The sequence below is a fragment of the Bactrocera neohumeralis genome, chromosome 2 (genome assembly GCF_024586455.1).
Source record: "Bactrocera neohumeralis isolate Rockhampton chromosome 2, APGP_CSIRO_Bneo_wtdbg2-racon-allhic-juicebox.fasta_v2, whole genome shotgun sequence".
In the NCBI taxonomy this organism is placed as follows: Eukaryota; Metazoa; Arthropoda; class Insecta; order Diptera; family Tephritidae; genus Bactrocera; species Bactrocera neohumeralis.
This window is the reverse complement of record NC_065919.1, coordinates 443081-456384: the sequence shown is the minus strand read 5'-3', so window position 1 is coordinate 456384 and position 13304 is coordinate 443081. Positions and strand designations below refer to the sequence as shown.

Below are 13304 nucleotides of genomic sequence, written 5' to 3'. Positions count from 1 at the left end.
TGACGCACGCTCAACTTCAGTGGTTTTGCGAGACAAGTTAAATAATGTATACAAATATGTACAAATACATGGCTACGAGCGTTTGCTTGCATCTAACTGCGGTAATTGAAAGCTAGCCAGAACTCACTTTGTACGAGCATCTAGTTGCCGCTCAACATTAGGTTACGAAAGAGCTCTCAAAGGTTTTAATATAAAAGTCAAAAACAGAGAATAAAATAATGCCCGACAATAGCAACAAATTCAATAACAATATACAGTTTGATATTCCTAAATGGATAAATGCTAAATATTTCGAGAAGGTATTGCTCCGGGAAGATTCAAATTTTCACAAAATATTGAAATTGACCCCTATCCCGGCTACACCGCCGGGTGAGAATTACACATCGCTCATGATGCGCATTTTAATGGACATTGAACTAAAAGGTACGTGTTTTCGTAGTCGGATAAATATTAACCGAAATTCAGAAGATCAGGGTATTTTAGAAAAGCCGATTCCATGAAAACGTGAAATGAACTTGAAACAAAAAGCAACAATAAAAATATAATTCAAGACAATATCGGCTATTCACAAAGTCTTATGAAACGAAACTTAGAAAATATTGACAGTCGTGATAACGGTGGCAATTATTTAATCACTTTTACGCCCCACACCCAACTGCTAATAAGAAGACTTTAAAATATTAATAATTATACAAAGATTATAATATATTGTTTTTATATTACTTTGTTTTCTTTTATTTTCTAACTATATTCGAGATGGTTACACACAACAGAAGTCGTATATCGTTAAAACAATGCTGGATGATGACAAGGGCGGAACACTTATCAATTCACTGAATCTCTTTCCGAAGGAAAGACTTATGTATGAACAAATTCTTCCTCAACTGGAACAATTTTATCATGATCTCGGCAAGAAAGTTAAATTCGCACCCAAGTGTCAATGGATCGAGCAAAAATCCAGTCGCATTACTATCGTTCTCGAAGATTTAAATACAAAGAAATTTCGAAACATTAATAGACTCAAAGGATTCGATATGCCGCATATGAAACGTGTTCTAGAGAAGTTAGCTGAGTTCCACGCTGCCAGTGTTATGTGGCATGAAAAGTACGGTGCATACCCAGATGACTTCCAAAAAAGCTATCTACCCGCCAATTATGAAAAGTCGAAATCTTATCAAGCGCGTATACAAAGCTACAAAGTAGCAATGACGACATGGGGCTTAGAAGATTATGACAAATATATGGAATGTATTGTGAGTATAACTAAAAATAGACACCGTCGATTGCAAGTTGATGGCAAATTATTGGTAAGCACCTCTTTCTACCTTTTAACTTCAGCCAAATGCTGAACAATTTGTTAATGCAGCCATGGGCTGTTTCAACACAGATCCCGCCGAGTTTAAGGTACTGAATCATGGAGATTTTTGGTCTAGCAATATTATGCTAAATTACACCTCAAATGGTGAGGTGAATCAAATACGCTTCGTAGACTTTCAACTATGCAAATGGGGCAGCCCGGCACAGGATCTATGGGAACTAATAATATGCTCCGTTGAGAGCAACTTGCGCATTTTTGAATTTGACCACTTCATACGAATTTATCATACACATCTGCTTAAATGTTTAAGACTATTACATTATGCCAAACCAACTCCGAAACTCTCCGACCTACATATTAGCATGCTGAAATACGGATTTTGGGGTGAGAGTTATTGTCTATATACATATACGCTATGTTGGGATATATTCTATTTTATCTAACAGATATGTATATCTTTCACAGGGTATAGTACAACATTTACACATCTGGTTTTGATACTCATGCCTTCAGATAAGGACGCCAGTTTATTAAAGCTTATACAGCCAGGGGACGAAGGCAACAAATTCCGACACAAGGCCTATACCAACCCGCTCTATGTGCGTGCTATGTTGGATATTTTACCGTTTTTGTATAGACGTGGTATTTTGGATTTTTAATAGATTAGAAGACAATATGTGAGAAACAAAAGCCGGTACACCTATTTATCAGGTCATGCATTCAAACAAGGAATATTCATTGAGTGATAAAAAAGAGTTTAGTGCATAATAGCTTTTTCAATTTATTTTCGCTTTTTATTTAAAATAGTTAAGGTTTGCCGATATATGTTACAAATATTTACACGTGATAAGAACTTATCTACAAACTTTTACATATACTACATACTTATGGATATATAAGTATGTATATGCAAGCTTTGTATAGCCGATGCCGATTAAAAAAGCTTGAAATTATTTTATGTATATTCTGCTATGAATACACCAAAGCGCCAAAACAAGATACTTATCGGCGCACACACTTTTGGTTTTGAAAGTATTTTCTGATTAACATTAGACTTTCAAAGCTGCATTTTCATTTTCTATCACTTCAAAAGAGCTTTCTGCTGCTATCAAAATCAGCTGTTTACGCGTAGGCCGTAATAAAATGTACTATATACATACATGGATTTCTTATAAATTTCATTCAGCATAGAGAGAAGTTATAATAAAATACAGAAATACAATCGTAAGTAAAATAAATGTGTGTGAACAACCAAATATTCAATGGGAATGAACAAAAAGCTAACTGCTGAAGCACGTGAGAGCCAGCAACTCTCACTCACTATCAAAGGCAGGTTTTCAGAAGCACAGTACTATTCTGACCGTCACTAAGTTATAAGCAGTAACAGATCTAGACGTAGCGCGCCAGTATTAACAAATTGAGTCAACTTCAGTCAGGTGACAATTAAAACAATTATAAAAGTGATTTTATGAAAATTTTACCGGAATTTTGTTAGAATGGGGACAGGTGCCAAAAACTACCAGCCACCGGAATGGATCAATGCTGAATTCTTGCAAGATGTGTTGAAGGAATATTTCAAAGATGAAACCATAGAAGTGCAGGAGATAGTGGTGAAAGACGCGTTGCTGACAGGTGATAATGGCAGTGGCTTTGCGAGCGAAATGCATCGGGTGACATTTAATTTGGCGCGGAAAGACGGTACCGGTCGCTTCTCGGTCATAATTAAAGTAAGTTTGAGCTTATTATGATTGTTGTGCATATTTGTCACAGTTAAATTAATCAATTTTTGTGTTAGGATCATCCGAAAGGCTACACTGGGGTTGTTGCGCACAAAAGTAAATTATTTAAACGCGAAATTCTGGCTTATAAAGAAATTCTGCCACGGGTGGAGGAGTTGCTGGCCTCCATTGGTGACAAAACGAAAATTGCGCCTGCATGCTATTATACCACCGAAACACCTGAGCCCTTCCTTGTGCTGGAGGATATGCAACTAACGGGTTATGAAAACTTTGAAAGATGTCGTTTGCTTAATCTAGACTATACTCTGCCGACCATCGAAAGGCTGGCAAAGTTACACGCTTGTTCCGCGGTCATTGCCAAAGATACACCGGAAATCTTCGAATTTTTTAAAGAAGCCCCCATTTCCAGGAATCCAGACCGCAAGGAATTTCTTTCATTCTTTCCTGTAAATATAAGATGTATTGCCGAGGAATTGACACACTGGAAGGGTTATGAAGAGATCACAGAGAAAATGTTCAAATTGGCTGAAAATGTGCTTCAAAATGCACTTAAAATGTATGAGTCACATGATCAGGGCTTCCGAGTTTTTAACTTGGCCGATTTGTGGATTGACAACTTAATGTTCCATATAAATAATGACACAAAGAATCCCGATGATGTAGTCATGGTGAGAATTCAGTACGTCGTATATTTGATAAATGGAATTGACATTTTTTTTTGCAGTTAGACTTCCAGCTATCTTACTACGGCTCACCGGCGGTGGATCTAAATTATTTCCTTTTTGGTTCATTAAATGAGAATGTGCGGAAAGTACATTTTAAATTCATCGTGCGCGAATATCATCGGATATTAAAAGAAACATTAGAAAAGCTTCAATATGACGGTTATATACCAACGTTGAAGGACATAAATATCGAGCTTATTAAGAATAGCCTTCAAGGTACACATATGAGTTACGAGTATAAATTCAGCGTATGCCCGATATTGTTCATATTTTAATTCCAGGTGTCATCGCTGCCACATGCCTCACACCACTTATTTTCATGGAGTCCACAGGAGATGAGAAACTGGAGAATCTTACCTCACGAACGGAAGAAGGCGATGAAATGAGACGACAAAATGTTGAAAATCCCAAATATCGGGCATTTCTGCAGCGCACTGTCAAGGAGTTCGAGTTGTGCGGTTTTTTGGACAATTAAAAATTGTATATCCATATGTTGTGCATCAAATATAGAAATAGAATATACAGAAAGTTGCAGAAATCAAATATACTATACAATACGATAAAAAGGCAAGGCAGAATTCCTATGTATTGTATTTAAAAAAAAATATAGTTGTCTAATTTCGACCAGGATAACAACATATTTTAATGTCTTAATCACTAAAAACTTTAAATCCACACTATTGACAAACTTAAATCACTGAATTATCAAAAAATAAATAAATGAGAAATTCCAAGTCAGGGTGATGGTACTAGGTCAGTGTAGTAAAACCCTCAAAGGGTTTGGCGTTCGTATGTGTCAGTTCTTTTTTATGACCTTTTAAATTTTTTCTTATGTTATAGTGAACGAAAATTGGGTACCAAATATAATGTGTAAAAGCTGCTACAACCGTCTAATCTGGGTAGCCTAAGAACATCCGTTCGAAGGCGAGTTAAAGTGAGAAGGCGAAACATCCCCTACATAGGGTTGTGCGCTGGGGTTGGGACCCACCACGTAAAAAAAACACTCCCAATGCAAAGGAACAACAAGCCTCGGATGAGAGACCCCCCTTTTGATGACGACCATGGCAAACGAAATAAGGACTACGATTGCAGAGGCTTGGACGATGACATCAACCGATGAGTCGACGTTACGAGTTTTCGAGAGAAAGGTTCTGCGAAAGATTTATGGTCCTTTGCGCATTGGCCACGGCGAATATCGCATTCGATGGAACGATGAGCTGTACGAGATATACGACGACATTGACATAGTCGTCCGGATGGACGAAAACACTCCAGCTCTGAAAGTATTCGACGCAGTACCCGCCGGGGGAAGCAGAGGAAGAGGAAGACCTCCACTCCGTTGGAAGGACCAAGTGGAGAAGCACCTGGCTTCGCTTGGAATATCCAATTGGCGCCACGTAGCGAAAAGAAGAAACGGCTGGCGCGCTGTTGTCAACTCGGCTATAATCGCGTAAGCGGTGTCTACGCCAATTAAGAAGAAGAAGAAGTATAATAATCGAGAAGTATACCAATTAAAGCAAGTAAGGATGGGCTAAGTTCGGGTGCAACCGAACATTTTATATTTCTGGGAAGATGTAAAACGTGAACCAGAGGATCGAAATCCAATCAATTTTATATGTATGTATGTATATACTATTTTTCCCATTACCACATACTACGAGTATTAACATGTCACATCCTAAAAGCCAGAAGTTCAAAAATCTTAAGGCACTAAAGGCATTATTCTTGCAAAGTTTATCCCGTTATACTAATTACTTCTTGATTTGTGTACTGGAGAGTGAAAGAATCAAGTGGAATATAAAATTGTGCTCTATGGGAAATAGGCGTGGTTGCTGTCCAATTTCATCCATTTTAACACTGTCGCTAGGAGTTCTTGTAATATTCGAGCATAGCATTGGTTGTTGGAGTTTTAGTGTTTTAGAAGATATGTACATTAAACATATTAGAGGGCGTGGCCACACCCTCTTTTTAAAAATGATAGCCCACCACGATCCTCTGTGCCAAATTACAGTTTCATATCTTAATTTAGTGCTCAATTATAACACTTTATAGGTTTTGGGTTAATGCGTTTTGTGGGCGTGGCAGTGGTGCGATTACGCCCATCTACGAACTTATAATTTTTTTTGTACTAAGGAACCTGCATACCAAGTTTCATTAAGATATCTCAATTTACAGCTTGCACAGACGGACAGACAGTCACCCAGATTTCAACTTTTTTCATCATCCTGATCATTTATATAGTAAAACCCATATCCGCTTAATTTTAGGTGATAGGTAAAAAGGTTAGGTGAACAAAACTACTATACTCTGTAGCAACAAGTTACAAGTGTATAAAAGTGTACTAAGATAGCTAACACATTGACCGATTAAGTTACAAAGTAAACTAGAATAGTTATTTAAGATTTTAACGGCAACAGTTATTTGAGAGATATTTTATACAAAATATGCATATATGTACATACAAGTACTATATACATATATTTTTTCCATGCCATGCCATAGTTAATTAGGCAACATAATATAAATTAACGAAAAATTAGTTTTGCTTATAGTATAATAGAAATAAATTAATGGTGCTCCGGGTATAGATTGCATAAGGTGATGCGGTGATGCGGCTTTTTTAAACTCTTGCAACATGTTGCTATAGAGAGTAATCGGTTAATAACAATACAGAATTTTTGTTCACAATTATTTAAACTTTAAAGAAAACGTCTAATGGATCAAATTATATAGTAAAAATGGTACAGCAGGGCTGCATGTGACTAGGTGTGAAACCATCTAGCACCACCCAATTTTAAGTCAAAACCCACATCACAGCAACTGTTTAACCAAAAACTGACCGAAATCGGACTATATTCACGCATAAATTCTATAGAAATAAAATAATTTGGAATTCCAACAGATTATTTACTTTACAACAAATAAATCAAACGTTAAAATCGGAACGAAAATTTTTCACAAATGGTGTCAGCATGGATTTGCACTTCTCATGTGTGTGTGGCTGACTTTATAAATTAATCTAATTGAGAGGTCATCCTTTCCCGGTGATAATGTGTCTTGGGACCAAAACTTAATTAAATCGGTTCATTGTTCCTTCACGTCATAATATAATTAAACTTTCTACCGATTATTAATACATAATTTAGAAAAACTATTATCTTGGATGTACTGTAGTTTAAGTCTGAAAAATGTTGATATCAGTCGACGAATTATAATACAATAGATACATTGATTTTCGTTATTTTAGTACAAACTACACAAGGACGAAAGATATCGAATAAAATAATGTTCCATATCTCGATTAATTTAAAGAGACAATTTTTCCGGGTCACAAGGGGTTTGGCGTTAACCACGATTATAATAGGTATAAAATTCTAAGCCAAAACCACATATATGTTATTTTAAGAATTCCTCTATTCTATTCCATCCGGAATGTATCGCTAAATATAGAATATATTTTCATGAAAACTTAGTGTGGTTTGGTGGTAAAAGGGGCCTCTTACTTGAACATCGACAGTAAGTTCTCAGTTTCTACGCCAATTTGTGACAAAGTTTGAGTCCTCAAATCTGCAGCCTGCTGAATAGTACAAACCTTCCATCGCTCCTGAAAATACAAGACAACTAGCTGAACACTTGATATTACCAACATTGGCTTTATTGAGAACAAAAGAAGCTATAAATCGGTTGTTTTATGATGACGTCCTACACTAGAAGAAACGAACAAATAGGTGTTGAACCGCACTGGAAACAGTTTGTAAAAACTTATTCATTGAAACTTTGTATCTCTTCACGGCTCTACGGTCATTTTCAAATTATATACTGTAAGATTTGGTAAATATTGCCATGTATGGAACATTTTTACATTTTTATTGATCTTAAAATATTTCATTATTCGTAGAATGTATCTTTATTTTCTTATTTTATAACAAAAGGATTAGGTATCACAAGAAAACAAATTAAACTATTGCTCAAGATCTAGTAAACCACGTCGTTCATATATGGGTAGAAGAGTTTTTATTATATGTTGAACATAAATATTTCTAAAGCATGTGTCTTTGAAGCGAGTAGCTCGCTGGTCGTTCTGCATAATCGCTTTAAAATCTGCGTCTTCGGTATCTTCGTTTCGCTGAACCGCTAAAATAACGCAAGTTGAGTGAAACGCTATAAAATAAATATTAAAGTTAAATATTTGAACGGCAAAGTTAATTGTACAAAAATTACAACTCACCGTAAAATGCTTTTTCTTCAAGCTGCAAATGAAACTGATGTAAGCTTGGAATTTTAACTCGGTACTGCAATTTGTTTAATGTGTCCGAAAAAGTTTCATAATAACATTGAATGAGCTCATCTTGATGATTCAAATGCATAGCCTCCTCCAATGAAGTATTGAGAAAATAGTGGAGATCTAATGCCGGTGATCCCCAAGCAGCATATTGAAAATCGATAATCGTCACATCCAAAGGTTCGCCAGTATTCTTGTCGTATTTAACCATTATATTGTTTGTCCACAGATCACCATGCGCCAATACATTCACATGACCTGGAATAGGATCAAATACTTGTTTTCCCAATTCGGCATACTTAGATTTCAAAGCCATTAACTTATTCGCGTAATACTGATAGCTGTCCCACTGGGCAACACGTCGACTGCAAGCCATCAATAGGCCTTCAAAGCCAGGCATATAATTGTCTGTATGCCTATTGAAGAAACCACGATCAAAGGTTTCAAGACAGCCATTTTCTCGCTCGTTCAATACTGTGGAAGAAGCGTGCATTTTTGCTATTTTGCGCAGCACCATCTTTGACAAATTCATATTCAGCCCAGCTAAGCGGTTCGGCATTACAAATTCCCGTACATTCAAGTCTTCGAATATGAGGGCAGAACGTTCACGATCAACAGCTATAGTCTCAGCAAAGATTTTGTCGTGGTCACCTATTTCTCCCAACAAGGCATTCAGCCGTGGCAACACATTTTCGTAGATAGACATTTCACGATTGAAAATATCGTACGGTTCCATAGTTTTTCGTGCAAACTCATCAGCTTCGAAAGATGTTTTCACGACATAGTGTCCAGAGACTACGGCGCCCAAGTGTGTTTGACATTCGGCACGAATGCGAGTTAAAACCCCACCATAATTTTCACCTTTTCCCAGCGCTGGACGAACGTCCCATCTGAGAATTTTTAGCTTTTTATCCTTGTAGTGCTTACGTAGACACTGTTCCAAATAGTCTTTTGTTAGCCAAGTAGGCGTATCTGACTGCTGGAGATCTTCGCTACTTTTAACGAAGGGAGCGCTGAAGGACTCCTTGGATATATTTAGTAAATTCTCTGAAGAATTTATTATACTAACGTCAGACGTCGACATATTGCACACTAATTGAAACACAACAAATAAACAGTAGACACTATAGAAATCGTTTAACCCACTCAAGGCCGTACATTCAAATAACGATGGAAATACTGGAGTTGTAACCTTTTATATTTCATATTTGCCTGCCCGAGCTGAGACGACACGACTTAGCCAATTTTTATGACCGCCCTGATTTACAACATTGTGGAGGAAAGTATAATTCGTTTGTTAGGAAAATGGATATATACAGACACTTGTGCATTAAAGTAAAGCAGCGAGCAGTCACAAGTGTGTAAAACAGAATTAGATTTCATATAAATATTTCTAAAGCGTAAATTAGCATTTAAAGCAATAAGTTCTTATGTATTAGTACGTACATTCATACCTACACATTCGCATATCTCATGAATTCGCGAATTCAATGAAAGAACCTCGCCGGAAATTTAATAGCAAATGTTCTGACAAGCGGTGCGAATAGAATTAAATAAAATAACGAACACAATGATTAAAATGAAATAAAAGTTATATTTTTTCCTGTTTCAAAAGTACCGAGTCGGACTAGTGCCACTCCTTACAGAGAGGATTGTGGCCCCCTTTCACCTTTACTAGACTTCATACCTTATGTATTTTTCGATAACAAAGTACTGGCAAGGTCTCATAACATGATGTGTACTAATTGAACGTTTCATTGTATGAAGAATTGCTGAATGCAAACTCTATTTATAGAGCAAATATTAGTGCAAATTAATCCAAAGGCGGGCTGTCGGTCTGGGATTAAAAATTATTGTACTGTTATCCAATGCGCAAACTTATAAAGAAAAGTTGTGTATTTATTTTGCAATGTTTGGCTATGCCGGCTTAACCCTCTAAATGACACCATAATGATTATACATAAACTGCGCCAAACCATACAAATTAACATTCAAAAATGAACTTAGTTCTAATAGACAGTTGTACAGCAGATCTTTAGCTCTCAATTTTGGTTATATTTGGTTATTTGTCTAAAAATATTATATTTTTATTTAAATTTACTGTTGTGTATAAAAGTAATATTTTTATTTGTGTAAGTAATTCCGTCTGGTTATAAGACTTTCATCGTCATTCAAAGGCGGACGTCAAGCTCCTACAAATACGTGCTACGACAGCGAGTACTTCCAAAAGTTAATCGAGCTTGTACATGAAGGAATGCAAATATAATTAACTGTACCAATTCTCGTGCAGTAAATTGTTTAAATCTCTTTTGCAGTTTTTTGTTCAAATTAAAACACTTATTTAAACAAATGTAGCCCGAAGTGTTAAAAGACTAGCGCAACATTATGTTATCATTGTGCGGAAAAATTTTACACTCTGGGATTTAGTATATAAAGGTGTGTGCATGAGAAAGCTTTACAAAATTCAAATGGCATATCAGAGGCTGAATTCGCCTGAGTGGCTGACAGAGAATTATGTACAGGAGGCGTTACGTGTTCACCACAAGGATCCCAGTCTTCACCTATACTCCATACACGCCCAACCGGCTATGGGGAAGGGTGAGAATTTTGGTGGAGTTTTGACTCGCGTCATAGCAAAATATCAACTTAGCAGAAGCCAACAGCGACTCGAGAAGAGTTTAATTGTGAAGACTTCTTACGAAAGCGATCCTATTGCAAGCGCTATCATGGCTCCTTATGATATATTCAATCGTGAAATGTCCATTTATGAGGAAGTGCTGCCTAAGTTAACTGCGCTGCTTCGCGAGATCGATGATTCTGATGAGTTGTTTTCTACAGCCATCCATGTAGATCACAAACGCCAATTGCTGATTTTCGAGGATCTCAAGGAGAAGGGCTTTATCATGGCGAATCGCTTGCAAGGCCTAGATATGACACATACAAAACTAATATTGCAGAAGTTGGCTAAATTGCATGCCACATCGGCGGTGCTTAATGAGCGTGAGAATGGTTACTTGGAAAAATACGATCGCGGCTTCTTTAATCGCTACACCGATAATTATAGTACCTATTTTGTTGGATCCCTGTTGTTATGTGCTGAGTTTATATTGAAAAATATGCCCGACCTTGCGTTCTATGGGGATAAACTAAAAAGACTGGCACCGCATTACATGGAAATCGGAAAACGTTGCTTCACACCCACACCGGGGCAGGTAAATGTGTTGGCCCATGGCGATGTCTGGATCAACAATGTTATGTTCAAATACGACCCGAAGACAGGTGAACCAGTAGATGTGCGCATCATCGACTTTCAGTACTCATTTTGGGGCTCGCCAGCACTAGATCTGCACCATCTCTTCAACACCTCGCTGCAAGAGCCATTGCGCCTTCACAAACAGGATATACTATTTCAGTATTACCATGGTATTTTCAGCGATGTGCTGAGAAGACTGAGCTATAGTTCACTCCCAGTACCTTCGTTAAATCATTTCCGTCAACAAGTTGAACAGAAACGTTTTTTCGGTAATTGGTTTAACATAAATATTTTATATTCACACACACATATGTATGTAAATACTTTTTCATTCTTGTAGCTTTTCATTCGGCGTGTGTCATACAACCGGTGATGATAAATGAAGACACAGCTGATGCAGATTTTAATTCTTTGGTAGGCGAGGATGAGCGTGCAATTAAATTCAAATACAACTTGTACCGCAACAAGAAGGTTCAGAGAAACCTTTCCAACTTACTACCAGTATTCCATAGACGAGGACTTTTGGAAGTGAATCAGACAGACTAACAATTTCAACATAGTACCTTAAATATAACTGATAATACCAAAAACGAATCATTACAATATATTTACTACAGCTCTTACGGAGAAAATCTGTTTTTTTTTTTTTAACTTAAGTAACCGAAGTCTTTCCACTTAGAAAATATTAACACATTTAGTGTACTTGCAGCCGATTCGAATAAAATACTTATTAGGAAAAAAAGTTGTAATTCAGCAGATCGCACCAAATGTTTTACTCAACAGCTGCAAATGGAATGACATGGGAGCATTTACACGACTTGTAAAACAGATTTAAACAATAATAATTTCATTTAATATTTGTGAAATGTGTTTGTAGCCAAATGTTTATTTCTCAAGGAAATAATGTGATCTTAGCAAAATTATAAATTGATTTAAGTAACGATGTTTTTGGAACACCACCTACAAGGGTGGTCCTTAAGTACATAGTCTACAAATTATTTGATTATTTTGGAAAAATAAAGGATTTATTTCTGGACGTGGTCTCAGTAGTCTGATGACGGCTCTGAAGTTTGCAAACAAAAATAAGTCTTTGCGAGGTCAAAGCTAAAGAAAAGGTTGATGGGCACATGTTTGTAGTTTAATTCGAATTTTTTGTCCGGGTTGAGTAAACGCGGTTTTTTAATATGCATACTCACATTACGTACATTTTCAATCGGAGTTCTGCCAATACTACATGGTGGATTTTTGTCACGTGATTTTACATAGTTTTGTTTGTGGCAAAAGATAGGGTCACATTAGAAAATCATATTGGCAGTTGTATACCCAGTCATTGTGGCTACTTTTCTAGACGGTGGTTGAACGACACAACAGCATTCATGCTTCCATTAGACATTCATAACAAAGCAATAACTAGCGCAAGAATTTTCCGACAGACATTTTCAAAAATCACGTTTGGGCAACAAAAATCACCGGAAGTCTTCTTGAAGGAACCATTTTGACTGGAAACCTTCATGGAGAAATTCTTCAGATGCAACGTATTTCTATGACCACGTGGGAATATACGTTGCTTTGAGAAGGCTACAGTTGGCTCACATTGGTTTAGGTTTCGCCAGTCTATAAACAAGTATCAAAGCAAAAGAATGTTCATTTACAGTTAAGATTTGGAAAATTCATAGTTTTTTCCATGGACCAAGCAATGAACGTTTTCGTCTTTAATTGCAAATCATATTTCACTGTTTGAATACTTTAGTAAGCTACTAAAGGGCTAGCATATAGTATACCCTCCCCGCAATGCCTACATACGTATGTATGCAGGTACTTGTGTATGTACCGCATATGAAACAGCGGTATATGTGCATATGTATGTATGTATATTACACTCGTGGCCACGCAAACCTTACCACTATACTTTCTTAATTTTTTTCGGACTTTTTCGTTCATTCATTATTTTCACCAATTTTGTATTTTTTATTTTTTTAGTAAGCAT

General features: G+C 36.6%; 3 protein-coding genes across 5 annotated transcripts; 2 read left to right on the top strand and 1 right to left on the bottom strand.

Moving 5' to 3' along the window:
* The first annotated feature begins 120 nt into the window (after window positions 1-120).
* Window positions 121-2102, top strand: LOC126767783 (uncharacterized). 3 transcript variants are annotated; one of them, XM_050485412.1, is made up of 4 exons: window positions 121-423; window positions 757-1253; window positions 1339-1702; window positions 1765-1876. In XM_050485412.1, the coding sequence occupies exons 1-4, from the start codon at window positions 219-221 to the stop codon at window positions 1788-1790; spliced, it is 1092 nt and encodes a 363-aa protein (XP_050341369.1). In that variant the 5' UTR covers window positions 121-218; the 3' UTR covers window positions 1791-1876. The 3 variants fall into 3 exon arrangements, with proteins under 3 accessions (XP_050341369.1, XP_050341368.1, XP_050341370.1); XM_050485411.1 differs by having other exon boundaries at window positions 124-423; window positions 1784-2102; XM_050485413.1 differs by having other exon boundaries at window positions 333-423; window positions 774-1253; window positions 1784-2102.
* A 481-nt stretch (window positions 2103-2583) lies between these two features.
* LOC126768098 (uncharacterized) lies at window positions 2584-12353 on the top strand. Its single transcript, XM_050485990.1, has 7 exons — window positions 2584-2754; window positions 2814-3045; window positions 3114-3725; window positions 3782-3998; window positions 4064-4254; window positions 10410-11586; window positions 11658-12353. Exons 2-7 carry the CDS (start codon window positions 2815-2817, stop codon window positions 11861-11863), a joined length of 2634 nt encoding a protein of 877 aa, XP_050341947.1. The 5' UTR covers window positions 2584-2754; window position 2814; the 3' UTR covers window positions 11864-12353.
* On the bottom strand, window positions 7409-9343 carry LOC126767781 (uncharacterized). The gene is made up of 2 exons (XM_050485409.1): window positions 8011-9343; window positions 7409-7943 (listed from the first exon to the last, which is right to left on the bottom strand). The coding sequence occupies exons 1-2, from the start codon at window positions 9146-9148 to the stop codon at window positions 7744-7746; spliced, it is 1338 nt and encodes a 445-aa protein (XP_050341366.1). The 5' UTR covers window positions 9149-9343; the 3' UTR covers window positions 7409-7743.
* Window positions 12354-13304: the final 951 nt, after the last annotated feature.